At 39.0% G+C, this 17,433-nt stretch overlaps 1 protein-coding gene across 18 annotated transcripts; it reads right to left on the minus strand.

The window, feature by feature from the left end:
- Nucleotides 1-1,168: 1,168 nt before the first annotated feature.
- On the minus strand, nucleotides 1,169-16,418 carry LOC127533582 (uncharacterized). 18 transcript variants are annotated; one of them, XM_051946919.1, is made up of 13 exons: nucleotides 16,297-16,418; nucleotides 15,027-15,173; nucleotides 14,732-14,891; nucleotides 13,744-13,936; nucleotides 12,346-12,456; nucleotides 11,161-11,271; nucleotides 9,871-9,981; nucleotides 8,684-8,794; nucleotides 6,824-6,910; nucleotides 6,503-6,661; nucleotides 3,504-6,102; nucleotides 3,134-3,289; nucleotides 1,169-2,493 (listed from the first exon to the last, which is right to left on the minus strand). In XM_051946919.1, exons 2-13 carry the CDS (start codon nucleotides 15,163-15,165, stop codon nucleotides 2,273-2,275), a joined length of 4,158 nt encoding a protein of 1,385 aa, XP_051802879.1. In that variant the 5' UTR covers nucleotides 15,166-15,173; nucleotides 16,297-16,418; the 3' UTR covers nucleotides 1,169-2,272. The 18 variants fall into 18 exon arrangements, with proteins under 18 accessions (XP_051802879.1, XP_051802891.1, XP_051802882.1 ...); XM_051946931.1 differs by lacking the exon at nucleotides 12,346-12,456; XM_051946922.1 differs by lacking the exon at nucleotides 11,161-11,271.
- Nucleotides 16,419-17,433: the final 1,015 nt, after the last annotated feature.

Raw genomic sequence — 17,433 nt, forward strand, 5'->3', positions numbered from 1 at the left:
CCCCAGCTGGCCTCCAGAGTGTGTTCGCCGCCCCAGACGGCCTTCAGAGTGTGTCAGCCACGATGTAAAGTGACTTAGAGAATAATGTATAATTAAGTATGGTACATTGTGCTAATACTCATAATAAAGTCTTTTTCAAGCATTACCAGCATTTGCTCCAATGTTTATCTTCTTGATGAAGACTTGTGCCTCATCAGGGGTGTAGAACACCTTCTCCACTCCGTCATATGATATGCGCAGATGAGCCGAGTGTATCAGTCCATATCTCACGCCTTCCATCCCTCGTAGCTGACATTGTATATCATTGAACATGGCGCGTGCCGGTGCTATCTTTGCACTGTGGTCTGGGAAGATGGAGATAGCCAAATTCCTGATGTTGATCTTGCCGGGTTCTCTTGCTCGCCATAGAATGTCAATATAGTCAGAAGTTTCAGGTCCGAGATATCAGCAGGTGCATAAGGCCGGGTGGAGGTGCACTCTGAGGGAGAAGGAGCGTCACATGGGGACAAGGTCGCAGACTGGGGACAAGGCCGGAGTAGAGTTTGGATTCATTAAGAGGCATTAAAAAAGAGGTAGCAGTTCCTGTAAAGGGTCAATTGCTTGATGGACATGGCTCTGACTGAACTAATTCCAAGGTCAATATCACCCCCTAATATATTTTATTATTTCTCTTTTGGTTGCCTTATCACAGAAAATTATGCCATATTTATAGTACCTACATTTTGCAACAGAGAGTAAAAAACAACCACACACACACACACACACACACACACACACACATACGTACTTAGGCCACGTTTGGGGTCATATGACAAAACACCCCACTTTAGGGGGCACCACTTTCTGAATGGTTTAGAGAGAAACCGGGGGGATTTTCAGATGCGGGGGGATGCCCTCATCACCAAGATCACTTGATATTTTTGATTTAAGCATCTTTTGCCCAGTCTGATTTTTACCAGCAGTTTGGGGACATAAGATGTTTAAGCAACCTTTGAGGACTTAGGATATACACAAACTCTGATTGAAGTCTTCTTTGGGGACTAATTTCTTAAAAGTACCTTAATACTAACTGAATCAACAGAAAACAAGTGAAAACAGCTGAATCCAAGACAAAAACTGTTAAAATCAATGAGAGGGGATCCACACACAGGAGAGAACACAGGAAATGTGGTTTTAAGAGAGGGATATTTGATGAAGCCTCACAGAACTTTTATTGACATGAATGACAAATATTATAACATGAGAGAGAGACTCTCCAGCTCTCAAACTTGAACCAGTGTCTGAGGACTCGTACCATATACTTTATTATAGATACAGAAATGTTTATGTATGTGTACGATATTATTTATTATATACTTTTAAACCTTGTTTCTGTTTAAACACTTTGAATTTCTTAATAATCATAAAATTATTTTCTGTTTGTCCACTTTTAAAATTGTTTCTGTGCAACTACTTCTAAATCTTGTTTCTATTTAACCAATTTAAATATTTCCTAAACATCTTGAAACCTTGTTGCCATTTAACCACAGATAAACCTTGTTATTGTTTAACCACTTTTAACATCCGTTTCTATTAAACCACTTATTTCTTAAGAACTATTAAACTTGCTTCTGCTTTACCTCTTTTAAACCTTGCATTTTAACCACTCTTAAACCTTGTTCCTGTTTAAACACTTCTTTACCTCTTTTTAACCACTCTTAAACGTTGTTCATGTTTAACCACTCTTAAACCTTGTTCTGTTTAAACACTTCCTAACCTGTTTGACCACTTCTAAATCTCTTTAACTATTTTCAAACTTAGTTTAACCACTTTTTTACCTTTTTTGCTTTACCTCTTTTAAACCTTATCTCTATGAAACCACTTCTAAACATTTGCTTTTATCCTCTTCAAAACCTTGTTTCTGTTTAATCACTCTTAAACCTTGTTCTGTTTAGCCACTTTTAAACCTTGTTTCTTTTTAACCTCTTTCAAACCTTGTTTCTGTAAACCACTTTCAAATCCTGTTTCTCATTAGCTATATTTAAACCTTCAGTCTGTTCAGCCATTTTCTTCTTGTTTCTTTTAGCCAGTTCTTAACCTCTTTTGGTTTTCACCACTTTTAAATCTTGTTCTTTTTAACTGCTTTTTAACCCTGTTTTTAACCTTAACTGCTGGATGTAAAATGGAACATTACTCATCTTACCTTTATGATGCCCTCTTGGATTGGCCTACCTTGAACTGTATCTCTGTATGGGCAACAGTATGGGCAAGGCACAGAAGAGATACATATTTTTTAAGTGCTCGTCTGTCTCTTTAGGGCAGTGATTCTGTTTCTTACATAGTTTTTCACATCAGTCCACGTGCGGTCCTTCAGTGTCTGTGTTTCACTTTGAAGACAAACCATGCAGTCGTGCTTGCCAGGAACAGTGAAAGTTCTTATGAATTTCATCAGGTGTTTCTCAACAGCATTTACTTCTCCTGCATCCCATTTGCGTCTCCGTTTTTCAGCTTGTTCTGTGAAGAGATGAATAAATGCAACTTGATATGGTTATAATTGTATGTCACATGCAGATAAAGCCATCAACATCCACATCATTAACCTGTTTCAGTACCAGAATTTTCATGACATTCTACCAGGTTTCTATCACTTTTGTCTGAGTTTTTCAAACCTATGACCAAAACTTTTTGTGTGATTGCTTTTTTTGGGAGAAATTTAACCAATGTTTTCCTGATATTTTCCTGAGCTTTCATGAGTTTTCTGCATGGGTGGCTCTCATGTGTAACTGGTCAAGACTCAATACTGCTTGATGTCAAAAGTGAACCTTTAAAAGAAAAAAACTGTCTTGTGCAAAATAAACCCTGACTACAGGGGGCTTTATGACACAATGGGTTGTGATTTGCAAATACTGTAACTGGAAGAAGGTTAAAACCATCATAATGCTGTTATGAGCTTTATAATATTTCGAAGTCTGGGATATAATTTTTTTATTCTCGCCTCCAGTTTGATTGCATGCACACATTTAATGGGAACTACTGTATGGAGATTAGCTTTATAGCATTGTTTGTGACCTTGTCTTTTATGTCTAAGGGGGTAAGGGTATAGGATCCTTGATAATCATCATTTTTTTGAGGGCTACATAGTGCAAGTTTCAACCTTGTACTGGAGGAGTAGCAGCAGGAGGTGGTTCTGAAGATGCAGTCCTGTCTGTGCTGGGAGGTGTGTGGTCCATGTCAGTGCTGGTACACTCCTCTTCCTCACTTGAAGCGTCACTTGAAGCATCCCCCTCTTCAATGGAGTGTGGTACTTTCTCTGGGAAAGCAAAAGACAAGCAGAACATTAGCTAATTAAAATGATCATAAGAACTCTGAGCCTGAAATGCAGGACCCACTAAAGCTCTTGTAAATATGAGTCTTAGTTTTCATAAGCGTTTTACTTTTCAGAGATCAAGTATCTTTAATCAGACTGCAGTAAACTTCTGTTGTGCTTATTGCACACAGACTAAAATATCAAAACGTGCCCAAACCTTCAGGGTCGACTTCAATGTCATCCAGTGTCATCCCTTTGTATTGTGACACAGTCCCCCTCTCCATAGCAAGAAGAACTTTGCTCATTCTAGCTAGTTGCAGAGTTCCTTGGGGCAGTCGGTAGTACTGTCTGTGGACTCGAATATCGTGGCCTAAGAAGTCAGCGAGTTGGTCAGACTCATTTTCCTCCAGGTTCAAGACCTGTGACATTGTTGCAATATGTTTCCGCAGCTTTGTTGAGGTCAATGCTTCCGGATGTTTAGCACCACAGAGTTTGGCATATTTCTGGAGGCACTCCCCCCCTCTGTAGGATGACAAAGCCTCTGGTCTGGCAAACATGAATAAATTTTCACTGGGTACACCACAGCTCTCACGTGTGTCAGCCAGCAGCTCCATAGCAGTCACCATGGATGGTTTTAACAGGACAGGGACCATTCTCCCACGTTTCCCTCGGATCTCCACTCTTGTGAAAAACTCACACATCTTCCTCTCAAATGGAGTCAGGCAGATAGCCAAGTCTTCATGCAACATCGACTTGTTCCGGGACCTAAAGGCGGTAAGTAACATCCGTGAAACCTCTCCTGCTCTTCTCCTGTTGAATGTAATGGCTAAAGCAAGCGTCACCTTAGCCAGGGCAGCATAGTTTTCTGGAGTTGGAGAAATTCTTAGCATTCTCTCCAGCACAGTTTGTTGGTTCTCCATATGAAAGTTCAACAGCTTCACATCTTGGGTAAATGGTAACACCTGTGGCATATTCCATTTGGCCTCCTTCAGAGTGTTTAATGCCCCTGAGGAGATGAACTCTTCCCATCTGCTGTCATGTATAGCCCTGTACCTTTTGGCATATTCTGCTGTGACATGATCTCCAAACATCATAGCATTGCTCTCGACAATACTGGACATTTTCTTAAGGCTGTGGCCAAGCTTGAGTGCTAAAGATGGGGTTTGATATGTGTTGGTATTGGGGTCATATCCTGCAGCTCTCTTCACTGCAGATATAACATGTGGGAAGTTTTTAGGAATAAAGAATTCCTCCACCTTCTTCAGCGATGTAACCTTTTGAGCTTCAAGGACCATTCTTCCCACCTCTCTCATCTTTTGCCGTATGTAGTCGTCATTATTGTTCCCTTTGCTTTTCAGTTTGTTGAACATATATTGTCCAAGTTGCAGAATGCATTTGTCACTCTGAACGACACGCGAGACTTCATCATAGTTTGCGTGGGTAAGAATCTTCTGTAGGCCCTCACTAATCTCGAGACCAACTGGTGTGGTAAGAGCACACAGGGATCGAACTCTTTTTCGTCCAGCTTGAGGTGTGTCCTCTCTTGTATTCTCTGGACAGATTTTGATATGTTTCCACAAAGTTTTTTTAGAGTAAAGACCCTGACAGTGAACACAGTGAATAAAATCTTGACCGTGTCTGCTCTCTCTTGTTCGGTAACGTGCAACAAGATGTCCAGTTCCATTTCTAGCCACATCTGTATTGTGGGCAAAGTTGCCTCTGTTCCTTAGAATGGCCAGCCGAACTCGACGCTCTTTGGAATCTTTCGGATAGTAGAATGCTTTTGCAACCTCTGCTTTGTTACGATGAACAGTCTGAAGATGTCGTGCGAGTTTTGATGTTGGCTTTGAACAATAAATGCAATAGTTCCTCTTGTCATACACTCGACGTACTTGAGTATTTGCAGTACACAGCACTTGAATCAATTTTTCTTCTTTCTCTGGGCTGACTGTGGAGCTGCTTTCATTCACTGGGTGCAGTGGTCTTCTCTGACTTTTCCCTGGGCTGAATGGCAGTCTCCTCTTTGCCCTCACTGCACTGTCTTCTTCTCTGCTGTTCTTTGTCCGTGGGCTGACTGTGGAGCTGCTTTCATTCACCGGGTAGAGTGGTCTTCTCTGACTTTTCCCTGGGCTGAATGGCAGTCTCCTCTTTGCCCTCACTGCACTGTCTTCTTCTCTGCTGTTCTTTGTCTGTGGGCTGACTGTGGAGCTGCTTTCGTTCACCGGGTAGAGTGGTCTTCTCTGACTTTTCCCTGGGCTGAATGGCAGTCTCCTCTTTGCCCTCACTGCACTGTCTTCTTCTCTGCTGTTCTTTGTCTGTGGGCTGACTGTGGAGCTGCTTTCGTTCACTGGGTAGAGTGGTCTTCTCTGACTTTTCCCTGGGCTGAATGGCAGTCTCCTCTTTGCCCTCACTGCACTGTCTTCTTCTCTGCTGTTCTTTGTCTGTGGGCTGACTGTGGAGCTGTTTTCATTCACTGGGCTGAATGGTCTTCTCTGTCTGTTACCTGGGCTAAATGGGAGTCTCCTCTTTTTCCCTGGTCTGACTTTCCATCCTTTCTTTTTTCTAGGGCTAAATGGCAGTCTCTTCTTCCTCACTGGATAGTCTTCTTCTGTGCTGCTTTCTTCCTCTGAGCTGACTTGGCATTGTTTATTGGCTGGACTTAATTTGGGAAATCTTGCCCTCTGTAGTGTGTTGTTAGGAGATAAAGAGATGCTGTCATCAGAGTCACTTCCCTGAGTGTCAGGTATGTATTCAACATCACTGTAGTTTGTATGAATGCTCTCATCTGTTGAGTGAGTTGAGGTATCTTCTTTGTTCTAAAGACAGAACAAAATAATGGTGTTAATCAATTATTTGAAACCCTTGATTGTCCTATAGAGTAAAAGATACCCTTCTGAAATGCCATGTCCAAATGCTATCAAATGAATATTAGCATGACTCAAGCACTGAAGTCACATTAAGGTTCAAACAAAATGAACATAGAGAAAGAGTTCTTACACAAAACAGGATCAAGAATAAAAGAAGGATCAAATCCAAAATTTCAAACCTGTATATCTCTATTTCATAACACTTACTGGAGCCAATTAAACAACAACAGTAAATGTGCATATGCATACGATGTCAACAGTTTTGGATACATTTTTATCAAAAAAATAAAACCTATAATTATGATGTAAAAGTCAACCAATAAAGACCTGCCTGCAAAGTTTTACTCACATTATCCTGCTGTGCTAACTGTTGATCAAGAAGCACACGCTGATGCAACATGAGAGTCTGCTGTCTGTCAGCTGCATTGCGGTCATCCTCTGAGGCCTCAAAACGTTCAGAGCATCTGTCATGGTGCTGTTTCAGCTTAGCAATCCTGGATTGAAATGACTAATGAACCCAATGGACAGACAAAAAAGAAATTTTAAAAAAGATACTTCCATCGTATTACAAGAGCGAGCTTAAAATCATGTGAGCCTACATTAATATTATTGTACCACACTGTAAAATCAGAGAAATTTTGTTAGTATTTGTTGTTGATCAGTCACATACCTTATTTAAATCAGAGTAAAATGTTTTCACATCTTCCTCAGGACCCTGAAATTGGTGTCTTCTGTTTGGGTCGCCATCCACTGATGTCTATCAACATCACACATCAGGATGAGAATAATCCATTAAAGGCTGAACACTGTAAGACCTTCTGAGCCAAACATTATAAATGGATGACATGTTCATCAAAAGTAAAACCTGGTGAGATGCATATAAATAAGCCTATCAAATGAACTGGGAATAATTAACACACACAATGTTATCCTAACCAAACGAAGGATATCTTGGAATTATAAACTATTTGCCACAAATCTATAAGCCTATCTAAACAACAGGGGACATTTAACACACTCACACATGTTCTGTTACACCAAATTGCAGGGTTCTCGCCAGCTCATTTCAGCGTAACGGCCCATTACACTGTCGAACAGACAGTTACGCAGTCATAATGGCCCGTTACGCTATCAGTTTAAAATATTGTTATGAGAGTGTGTGGCTCTGTCATGAGAGAGGGAGAGAGAGCAGCGTGTGTGAGTGTGAGAGAGGAGAGCAAGATGTGCGAGCGAGAGAGACGGCAGTTCTGCAGAGGAGGAGAGAAGGTGTGTAGTTGCTGGGTTGGCGGGACTGTGCGGTTCAGCCACTGTTGATAGAGAATAAAGGCTGCAGTGTTCTTCGATACGACTGGGCTCCTGTGTCTTTGCCTATACGGCCACTGATGAAGTGAAGGGGGTTAACCCCGAGCTTCCTGACCACGGTCAGGGGCCGACCAGGAAGGGTTAACACTGTGATTAGGGTCGCTGCGTTGTTATTTTGACAGATAACGCCATGTGCGTTTGTTTTTATCGACTGAGTGCCTATCTAGGTTAATTTATGTCTCCCCACCTCAGCCGTACTTTCCTGTCGATTGACCTGTTCCCGTCTATTGCGCGCAAGCGTGCGGGAGGACCTGCCGTTACGCTGAAAAAAAATTCTGGCGAGAACCCTGAACTGGGGACATCTATTCACTTAATACTATTTACCCCTGATCTATTGGCCTATCTAAACAATGGAGACATTTAACACACTCACACATGTCCTGTTACACCAAAATGGGGACATCTACTCACTGACAACTGTTGACCCCTGATCTATTGGCCTATCTAAACAACTGGGGACATGTAACACACTCACACATGTTCTGTTACACCAAATTGGGGACATTTGTGCACTATTGGCCTAGCCAAACAACTGGGGACATTTAACACACTCACACATATTCTTTTTACACCAAATTGGGGACATCTATTCACTTAAAACTATAAACCCCTGATGAACTGGACTGTCTGAACAACTGGGGACATATAACACACTCACACTTATTCTGTTTACACCCAATTGGGGACATTTATGTATTTAAAACTATTGAGCCCTGTATATTGGCATATCCAAACAACTGGGGACATTTAACACACTCACACTTATTCTGTTTACACCAAATTGGGGACATATATTCACTTAAAACTATAAACCCCTGATGTATTGGACTGTCTGAACAACTGGGGACATTAAACACACTCACACTTATTCTGTTTACACCAAATTGGGGACATCTATGCATTTCAACACAGTTTCCACAATATATAAAATATATTTATAATATATATATAATAAAAAAGTCTAACTTAACAATTATCACATCAATCACACAAGCTGTTTGAACCACTGTGACAAGCCATCCCGAATATTTTGTTTTTTAGGCAGCAGAGACATACTTGCTACAATGTGGACTCACACAGCTGATCACAGATCAGGTGGTGACCTCAGAATAAACCAAGGAACAAAACTGATTGATCTCTAGCCATCAACAGAGAAACAGTCACATACCTTATTTATATCAGAGGACAGTGGCTCCACATGTTCCTCAGGACCCGGCACCTGATGGCTGCTGTTTGGATCCTCATCCACTGATGTGGCCACAGGAGAAGTGGAAATGTGCTGTTCAATAAATGGAGAGAAAAGACATATTCTTGTCACAAAGCAGCATGGATATTCCATTATTCAGCGAACATGGTATGAGTTTCTGAGACATACATCAGTGATGGATGATATGTTCACAATAGTAAAGCCTGGTGAGATGCAGTTATACAAGCTAATGATTTGAGCTGAGAATAATTAACATACAAAAATGTTATCCTAACCAACCTGAGAAATATCTATGTATTTAAAACTTTTCACCACCAATCTATAGGTCTATCCAAACAACAGGGGACATTAAACACACTCACACATATTCTTTTTACACCAAATTGGGGACATTTATGTATTTAAAAATATTTAAACCCTGTATATTGGCATATCCAAACAACAGGGGACATTAAACACACTCACACATATTCTTTTTACACCAAATTGGGGACATCTATTCACTTAAAACTATAAACCCCTGATGTATTGGACTGTCTGAACAACTGGGGACATATAACACACTCACACTTATTCTGTTTACACCAAATTGGGGACATTTATGTATTTAAAACTATTGAGCCCTGTATATTGGCATATCCAAACAACTGGGGACATTTAACACACTCACACATGATCTGTTACACCAAATTGGGGACATTTGTGCACTATTGGCCTAGCCAAACAACTGGGGACATTTAACACACTCACACATATTCTGTTTACACCAAATTGGGGACATATATTCACTTAAAACTATAAACCCCTGATGTATTGGACTGTCTGAACAACTGGGGACATTAAACACACTCACACTTATTCTGTTTACACCAAATTGGGGACATCCATGCATTTCAACACTGTTTCCACAATATATAAAATATATCTATTTAATAAAAAGTCTAACTTAACAATTATCACATCAATCACACAAGCTGTTTGAACCACTGTGACAAGCCATCCCGAATATTTTGTTTTTTAGGCAGCAGAGACATACTTGCTACAATGTGGACTCACACAGCTGATCACAGATCAGGTGGTGACCTCAGAATAAACCAAGGAACAAAACTGATTGATCTCTAGCCATCAACAGAGAAACAGTCACATACCTTATTTATATCAGAGGACAGTGGCTCCACATGTTCCTCAGGACCCGGCACCTGATGGCTGCTGTTTGGATCCTCATCCACTGATGTGGCCACAGGAGAAGTGGAAATGTGCTGTTCAATAAATGGAGAGAAAAGACATATTCTTGTCACAAAGCAGCATGGATATTCCATTATTCAGCGAACATGGTATGAGTTTCTGAGACATACATCAGTGATGGATGATGTGTTCACAATAGTAAAGCCTGGTGAGATGCAGTTATACAAGCTAATGATTTGAGCTGAGAATAATTAACATACAAAAATGTTATCCTAACCAACCTGAGAAATATCTATGTATTTAAAACTTTTCACCACCAATCTATAGGTCTATCCAAACAACAGGGGACATTAAACACACTCACACATATTCTTTTTACACCAAATTGGGGACATTTATGTATTTAAAAATATTTAAACCCTGTATATTGGCATATCCAAACAACAGGGGACATTAAACACACTCACACATATTCTTTTTACACCAAATTGGGGACATCTATTCACTTAAAACTATAAACCCCTGATGTATTGGACTGTCTGAACAACTGGGGACATATAACACACTCACACTTATTCTGTTTACACCCAATTGGGGACATTTATGTATTTAAAACTATTGAGCCCTGTATATTGGCATATCCAAACAACTGGGGACATTTAACACACTCACACATGATCTGTTACACCAAATTGGGGACATTTGTGCACTATTGGCCTAGCCAAACAACTGGGGACATTTAACACACTCACACATATTCTGTTTACACCAAATTGGGGACATATATTCACTTAAAACTATAAACCCCTGATGTATTGGACTGTCTGAACAACTGGGGACATTAAACACACTCACACTTATTCTGTTTACACCAAATTGGGGACATATATTCACTTAAAACTATAAACCCCTGATGTATTGGACTGTCTGAACAACTGGGGACATTAAACACACTCACACTTATTCTGTTTACACCAAATTGGGGACATCTATGCATTTCAACACTGTTTCCACAATATATAAAATATATCTATTTAATAAAAAGTCTAACTTAACAATTATCACATCAATCACACAAGCTGTTTGAACCACTGTGACAAGCCATCCCGAATACTTTTTTTTTTAGGCAGCAGAGACATACTTGCTACAATGTGGACTCACACAGCTGATCACAGATCAGGTGGTGACCTCAGAATAAACCAAGGAACAAAACTGATTGATCTCTAGCCATCAAAAGAGAAACAGTCACATACCTTATTTATATCAGAGGACAGTGGCTCCACATGTTCCTCAGGACCCGGCACCTGATGGCTGCTGTTTGGATCCTCATCCACTGATGTGGCCACAGGAGAAGTGGAAATGTGCTGTTCGATAAATGGAGAGAAAAGACATATTCTTGTCACAAAGCAGCATGGATATTCCATTATTCAGCGAACATGGTATGAGTTTCTGAGACATACATCAGTGATGGATGATATGTTCACAATAGTAAAGCCTGGTGAGATGCAGTTATACAAGCTAATGATTTGAGCTGAGAATAATTAACATACAAAAATGTTATCCTAACCAACCTGAGAAATATCTATGTATTTAAAACTTTTCACCACCAATCTATAGGTCTATCCAAACAACAGGGGACATTAAACACACACACTTATTTTGTTTACACCCAATTGGGGACATTTATGTATTTAAAACTATTGAGCCCTGTATATTGGCATATCCAAACAACTGGGGACATTTAACACACTCACACATATTCTTTTTACACCAAATTGGGGACATCTATTCACTTAAAACTATAAACCCCTGATGTATTGGACTGTCTGAACAACTGGGGACATATAACACACTCACACTTATTCTGTTTACACCCAATTGGGGACATTTATGTATTTAAAACTATTGAGCCCTGTATATTGGCATATCCAAACAACTGGGGACATGTAACACACTCACACATGATCTGTTACACCAAATTGGGGACATTTGTGCACTATTGGCCTAGCCAAACAACTGGGGACATTTAACACACTCACACATATTCTGTTTACACCAAATTGGGGACATATATTCACTTAAAACTATAAACCCCTGATGTATTGGACTGTCTGAACAACTGGGGACATTAAACACACTCACACTTATTCTGTTTACACCAAATTGGGGACATCTATGCATTTCAACACTGTTTCCACAATATATAAAATATATCTATTTAATAAAAAGTCTAACTTAACAATTATCACATCAATCACACAAGCTGTTTGAACCACTGTGACAAGCCATCCCGAATACTTTTTTTTTTTAGGCAGCAGAGACATACTTGCTACAATGTGGACTCACACAGCTGATCACAGATCAGGTGGTGACCTCAGAATAAACCAAGGAACAAAACTGATTGATCTCTAGCCATCAACAGAGAAACAGTCACATACCTTATTTATATCAGAGGACAGTGGCTCCACATGTTCCTCAGGACCCGGCACCTGATGGCTGCTGTTTGGATCCTCATCCACTGATGTGGCCACAGGAGAAGTGGAAATGTGCTGTTCAATAAATGGAGAGAAAAGACATATTCTTGTCACAAAGCAGCATGGATATTCCATTATTCAGCGAACATGGTATGAGTTTCTGAGACATACATCAGTGATGGATGATGTGTTCACAATAGTAAAGCCTGGTGAGATGCAGTTATAAAAGCTAATGATTTGAGCTGAGAATAATTAACATACAAAAATGTTATCCTAACCAACCTGAGAAATATCTATGTATTTAAAACTTTTCACCACCAATCTATAGGTCTATCCAAACAACAGGGGACATTAAACACACACACTTATTTTGTTTACACCCAATTGGGGACATTTATGTATTTAAAAATATTTAAACCCTGTATATTGGCATATCCAAACAACTGGGGACATTTGACACACTCACACATATTCTTTTTACACCAAATTGGGGACATCTATTCACTTAAAACTATAAACCCCTGATGTATTGGACTGTCTGAACAACTGGGGACATATAACACACTCACACTTATTCTGTTTACACCCAATTGGGGACATTTATGTATTTAAAACTATTGAGCCCTGTATATTGGCATATCCAAACAACTGGGGACATGTAACACACTCACACTTATTCTGTTTACACCAAATTGGGGACATATATTCACTTAAAACTATAAACCCCTGATGTATTGGACTGTCTGAACAACTGGGGACATTAAACACACTCACACTTATTCTGTTTACACCAAATTGGGGACATCCATGCATTTCAACACTGTTTCCACAATATATAAAATATATCTATTTAATAAAAAGTCTAACTTAACAATTATCACATCAATCACACAAGCTGTTTGAACCACTGTGACAAGCCATCCCGAATATTTTGTTTTTTAGGCAGCAGAGACATACTTGCTACAATGTGGACTCACACAGCTGATCACAGATCAGGTGGTGACCTCAGAATAAACCAAGGAACAAAACTGATTGATCTCTAGCCATCAACAGAGAAACAGTCACATACCTTATTTATATCAGAGGACAGTGGCTCCACATGTTCCTCAGGACCCGGCATCTGATGGCTGCTGTTTGGATCCTCATCCACTGATGTGGCCACAGGAGAAGTGGAAATGTGCTGTTCAATAAATGGAGCAAAAAGACATATTCTTGTCACAAAGCAGCATGGATAAACAGATCACTAAGTCACACTGATCATTTTTCTCTGGATGTGACGTTAGGTATCTGAAGTGAAGTCATCACAGCCTATCATCCTATCTACAATTTACATTGGAACAGATGCGTCATGAGTTGTCATACCTGTTTGCGCCAAGGCCAATCACAATGCCCATAATCGTATGTGACTTCATCTCCTGGGACAATATCTTGAACTGCAAAGAGACAGAGGTGTGGCATCCCGTCCAGTTGAACTGTTCGCATTTTGCAGTTTGGGTTTTTGTGCTCATCATTGACCAGTCTTCCAAGTGACTGGTCCTCCAGAGATGCATCAAGGCTAGTAAGGAAGAAACAGTATTATTGGCCAGGAGAAGGTTCTCCTGCCTAACTTACGAGCACATTTGTGTAGGGGATGCCTGCGAACAATGACACTCCTATGCTTTTCCTTTGCTTTTAAAAGTGACAATGTCAGCGGTAAAAGAATCAAAGTAATGACAGAGAAAAAAGGGAAAAAGTAAGCAGATAAAGCAATGACAATGTGGCGTTTAATGTGGGCGGTAAAAGCAACAATAAAGTGCATCTCAAAAGCAATGGCAATGCACTAATCATAACAAATTAATGTGCTTTATGAAAGCAACAGTATTCGATTATTTTTTTCATTTGTCTTAATATCCCTGCTTTGATTAGCCTTTTCTTTTAGATTTTTTTTATTAATATTGCTTTATATAGCTACATAATTTAGTTTTAATATTATTTTTAACCACAAGTAATGCTATTGTTAAAATTAATTTGTATTTCTACATTAATTAACCTGGTCTTTTTGTTATCATTTTTAAGTAATATTGCATTATATAGCCACAATATTTAACTAATTTGTTTATAAGCACTTTTCCTCTTATTTTTTAATTAATTATTTTGTATATATATTCTCTGCTTTTATTATCATTTTTTTATGGATTAATTTTCTGATTAATATTGCTGTATGTGGCAGCATTATTTTTTATTTATATAATAATCTTTATATTTCCAGTTTTATTTGTTTTTTTTCCTTTATAAATTTGTTTTTGTAATTATACACTCTCAATACTCCATAGCTAACAGCAGAGAAAAAGGCATATCTAGTATTACTTACCACCAAGATTTCCCTTTCCATTGAAAATCAAAGAGATATGCTGCAGCACGTTCACTGTAGGTCTCGGCAACAGGACGACTGTCTGGAGTAAAAAGTTTCCCCCTGTACTCTACAACAAAATCTCCTTTGCTGAAAGGTATGGAAGCGAAAACACCTCGTCCTGTAAGAGAAAATGAAAAACAGCTATGTTCACAGAATCAATCAGACTAATGTTATATCTTTAACACTGAAGCTCATATTAATGAATTATGAATGAATACATGTTTAATAACCCATTAGGCAGATAAAGACTGACCTTTAAAAGAGTTCACAAACACCTCTCTAAGACCCTCCTTGTCAGTTTTAAGTCTTATGTGCTTTTCTGCATCCTGTTGTGGTGAGATCCGCAGCCTCCTTCTGGAGGGATTCTTCAGGCTGCTGCCACCATCAGCCATCGCCTAACCTGTTTGGACAAATGAAGTCTGAATTTTCAGAAACTTTAATAAATCACCTAAAAGATGTGATATTAGGAATATTGAATACAAATTATATCTCTTTTTAAAAAGTTTTTTATCAATTCAGAATTACAATAACTCACTGCAAAACTACTAAACTACACAAAGCACACAAAGGTTTCTTACATTTAAGTTTTGCATAATTTATTAAAATGCAATGGCAAAAGACATTTTATTCTTAAATGTTGAATTATTTCAAGCTAAAATAGCATTAATTTTGCTCCAAAACTGTCCCTACAATGTGAGGCAAATTATCTAAATGTGTATATTAGATTTTTTTTTTTTTTTGCTTTCCTTTTATTATCTTATTAAAAATAAACCACCAGCTTCTATGGCTGGAGGTTTAAGTTTTTACCAAAAGAGGAACAAAATGTCCCTCTGCATCTAAAACTGAAATTGTATTTCAAAAATGTAGTCTTTGCTATTCTCTCCTCTGATATATTGCTAAAGATTACCTGTCTGTTATTCAGACGCACACAGCTCTGTCCTCATGGCAGCATTGATCAAGATGGCCCATATTTAATTACTCATGACTGGCCTTTGGACGCAGAGGGCTAAATCATCTACATAAGAATAATTATGGTCTTTAGTACGTTTATAATGAACTGTATTTCATGTTAAAGCCTTTACAAAAGCTCTGGTGCTCTACAGGTACCTGGGTCCCCGACAGTTACCTGTCAAGAGTTTTCCCACGAGTGCGCAGCTATGAGCCAACAGTGACTCGTGACTAGCCTTAGCTAGGACACGGAGGGCTAAACCATTCAAATACCACGTAATTAATGTCTTCAGCAGGTTTATATAGACTGTATTTCATGTAAACACGTTAACAAATGCTCTACTGCTCTACAGTCACCAGAGACCCCGATAGTTAGCTGTCAGAGTTTTTCCACGTGTGCGCAGCTATTAGCCAAGGTGACTCATGACGAGCATTAGCTTCCATGCAGAGGGCTAAACCATTCAAATAACACATAATTCATGTCTTCAGCAGGTTTATAATTACTGTATTTCATTTTTACACCTTTAAAAAAAAAGCTCTGGTGCACTACAATCACCTGGGTCCCCGATAGTTACCTGTCAGTCTCCCCTCGTGTGCTCAGCGAGAGCGGACTCCATCGGCGGCACTTTTGGACCGCACCAACTATCCCGGCCGAGGCGGGGGCGGGGGGGGTCGAGGTATGATGTTATAATAGAAGAACAAACATCGACCTATAATATTATTAATAATCACCACATGTGGAAATCTGATTCATTTAAAACGACTAAAGGAGGACCATTAAAAATTATCTTGGTAAAAAAAATCTAGAGGGACACCAGACTTTTATCATTGACTTTGAAGTCCCCCCTGTGTGGAGCATACCAACCACGGGCGCGCTTTGTGGCCAGATCAGTTCATTTTTTTCCCCCAGGATTGTAATTTGCTTGGATTCACTGTTAATGAACTTGGCAGTTCTTCTGTAAATAAAGACCTGCACCTTAAGGGCTAATATCTTTCCTTGGAGCAGAAAAAGAGACTATTTTGATCCAGCAATAACATGAGATACCGATGCTGTACTTTTCAAGTTTGCCAGACCTGATATCATCCAAAAATAAGTTGATATAAATGTACTTATCATTTTATATTTATTTTTAACTAAATGTAAAATGATGAGGCCGCTGTGCCCAGTTAGCCCATGTTATGTCTGCTGCTGTCAGTGTTTTTTTAAAGCTTTTTTTTCTGGTAAATTGTCATTATTTAGAGCTGCTGCTCTGCAAATGTACTAAGTTATTGAATCAGAATCACTTTATTCATCCCCGAAGGGAAATTCAGTATTCATATATATATGTATATATATATATATATATATATATATATATATATATATATATATATATATATATATATATATATATATATATATATATATGTATATAAATTCAGAACTAAGCATTATGGCTGTTTTTACACATAAAGCTGAATACATATTTAAAAACTGGCCGCTGTGCCAGTCTGTTAATCTTATTTATGAACAATGTGGCTCATTATTGCTGCTAAGCTTGAAAAAGTCCTGATTGCTGCTGATGGTCCTGCAGTGTGTGTTGTGCTCCTGGCTGATAAGATGTGGGTTTCCTCAGATATAATGGTTGTTGTTGTTGATCTTGTGGTGGTGGTGGTGGGCTTTCTCTAGCATGTTGTCACTGTATCCTGATGAAGTGAAGGCAGTTTGTGAG

Source organism: Acanthochromis polyacanthus, chromosome 1, assembly GCF_021347895.1.
Source record: "Acanthochromis polyacanthus isolate Apoly-LR-REF ecotype Palm Island chromosome 1, KAUST_Apoly_ChrSc, whole genome shotgun sequence".
In the NCBI taxonomy this organism is placed as follows: Eukaryota; Metazoa; Chordata; class Actinopteri; family Pomacentridae; genus Acanthochromis; species Acanthochromis polyacanthus.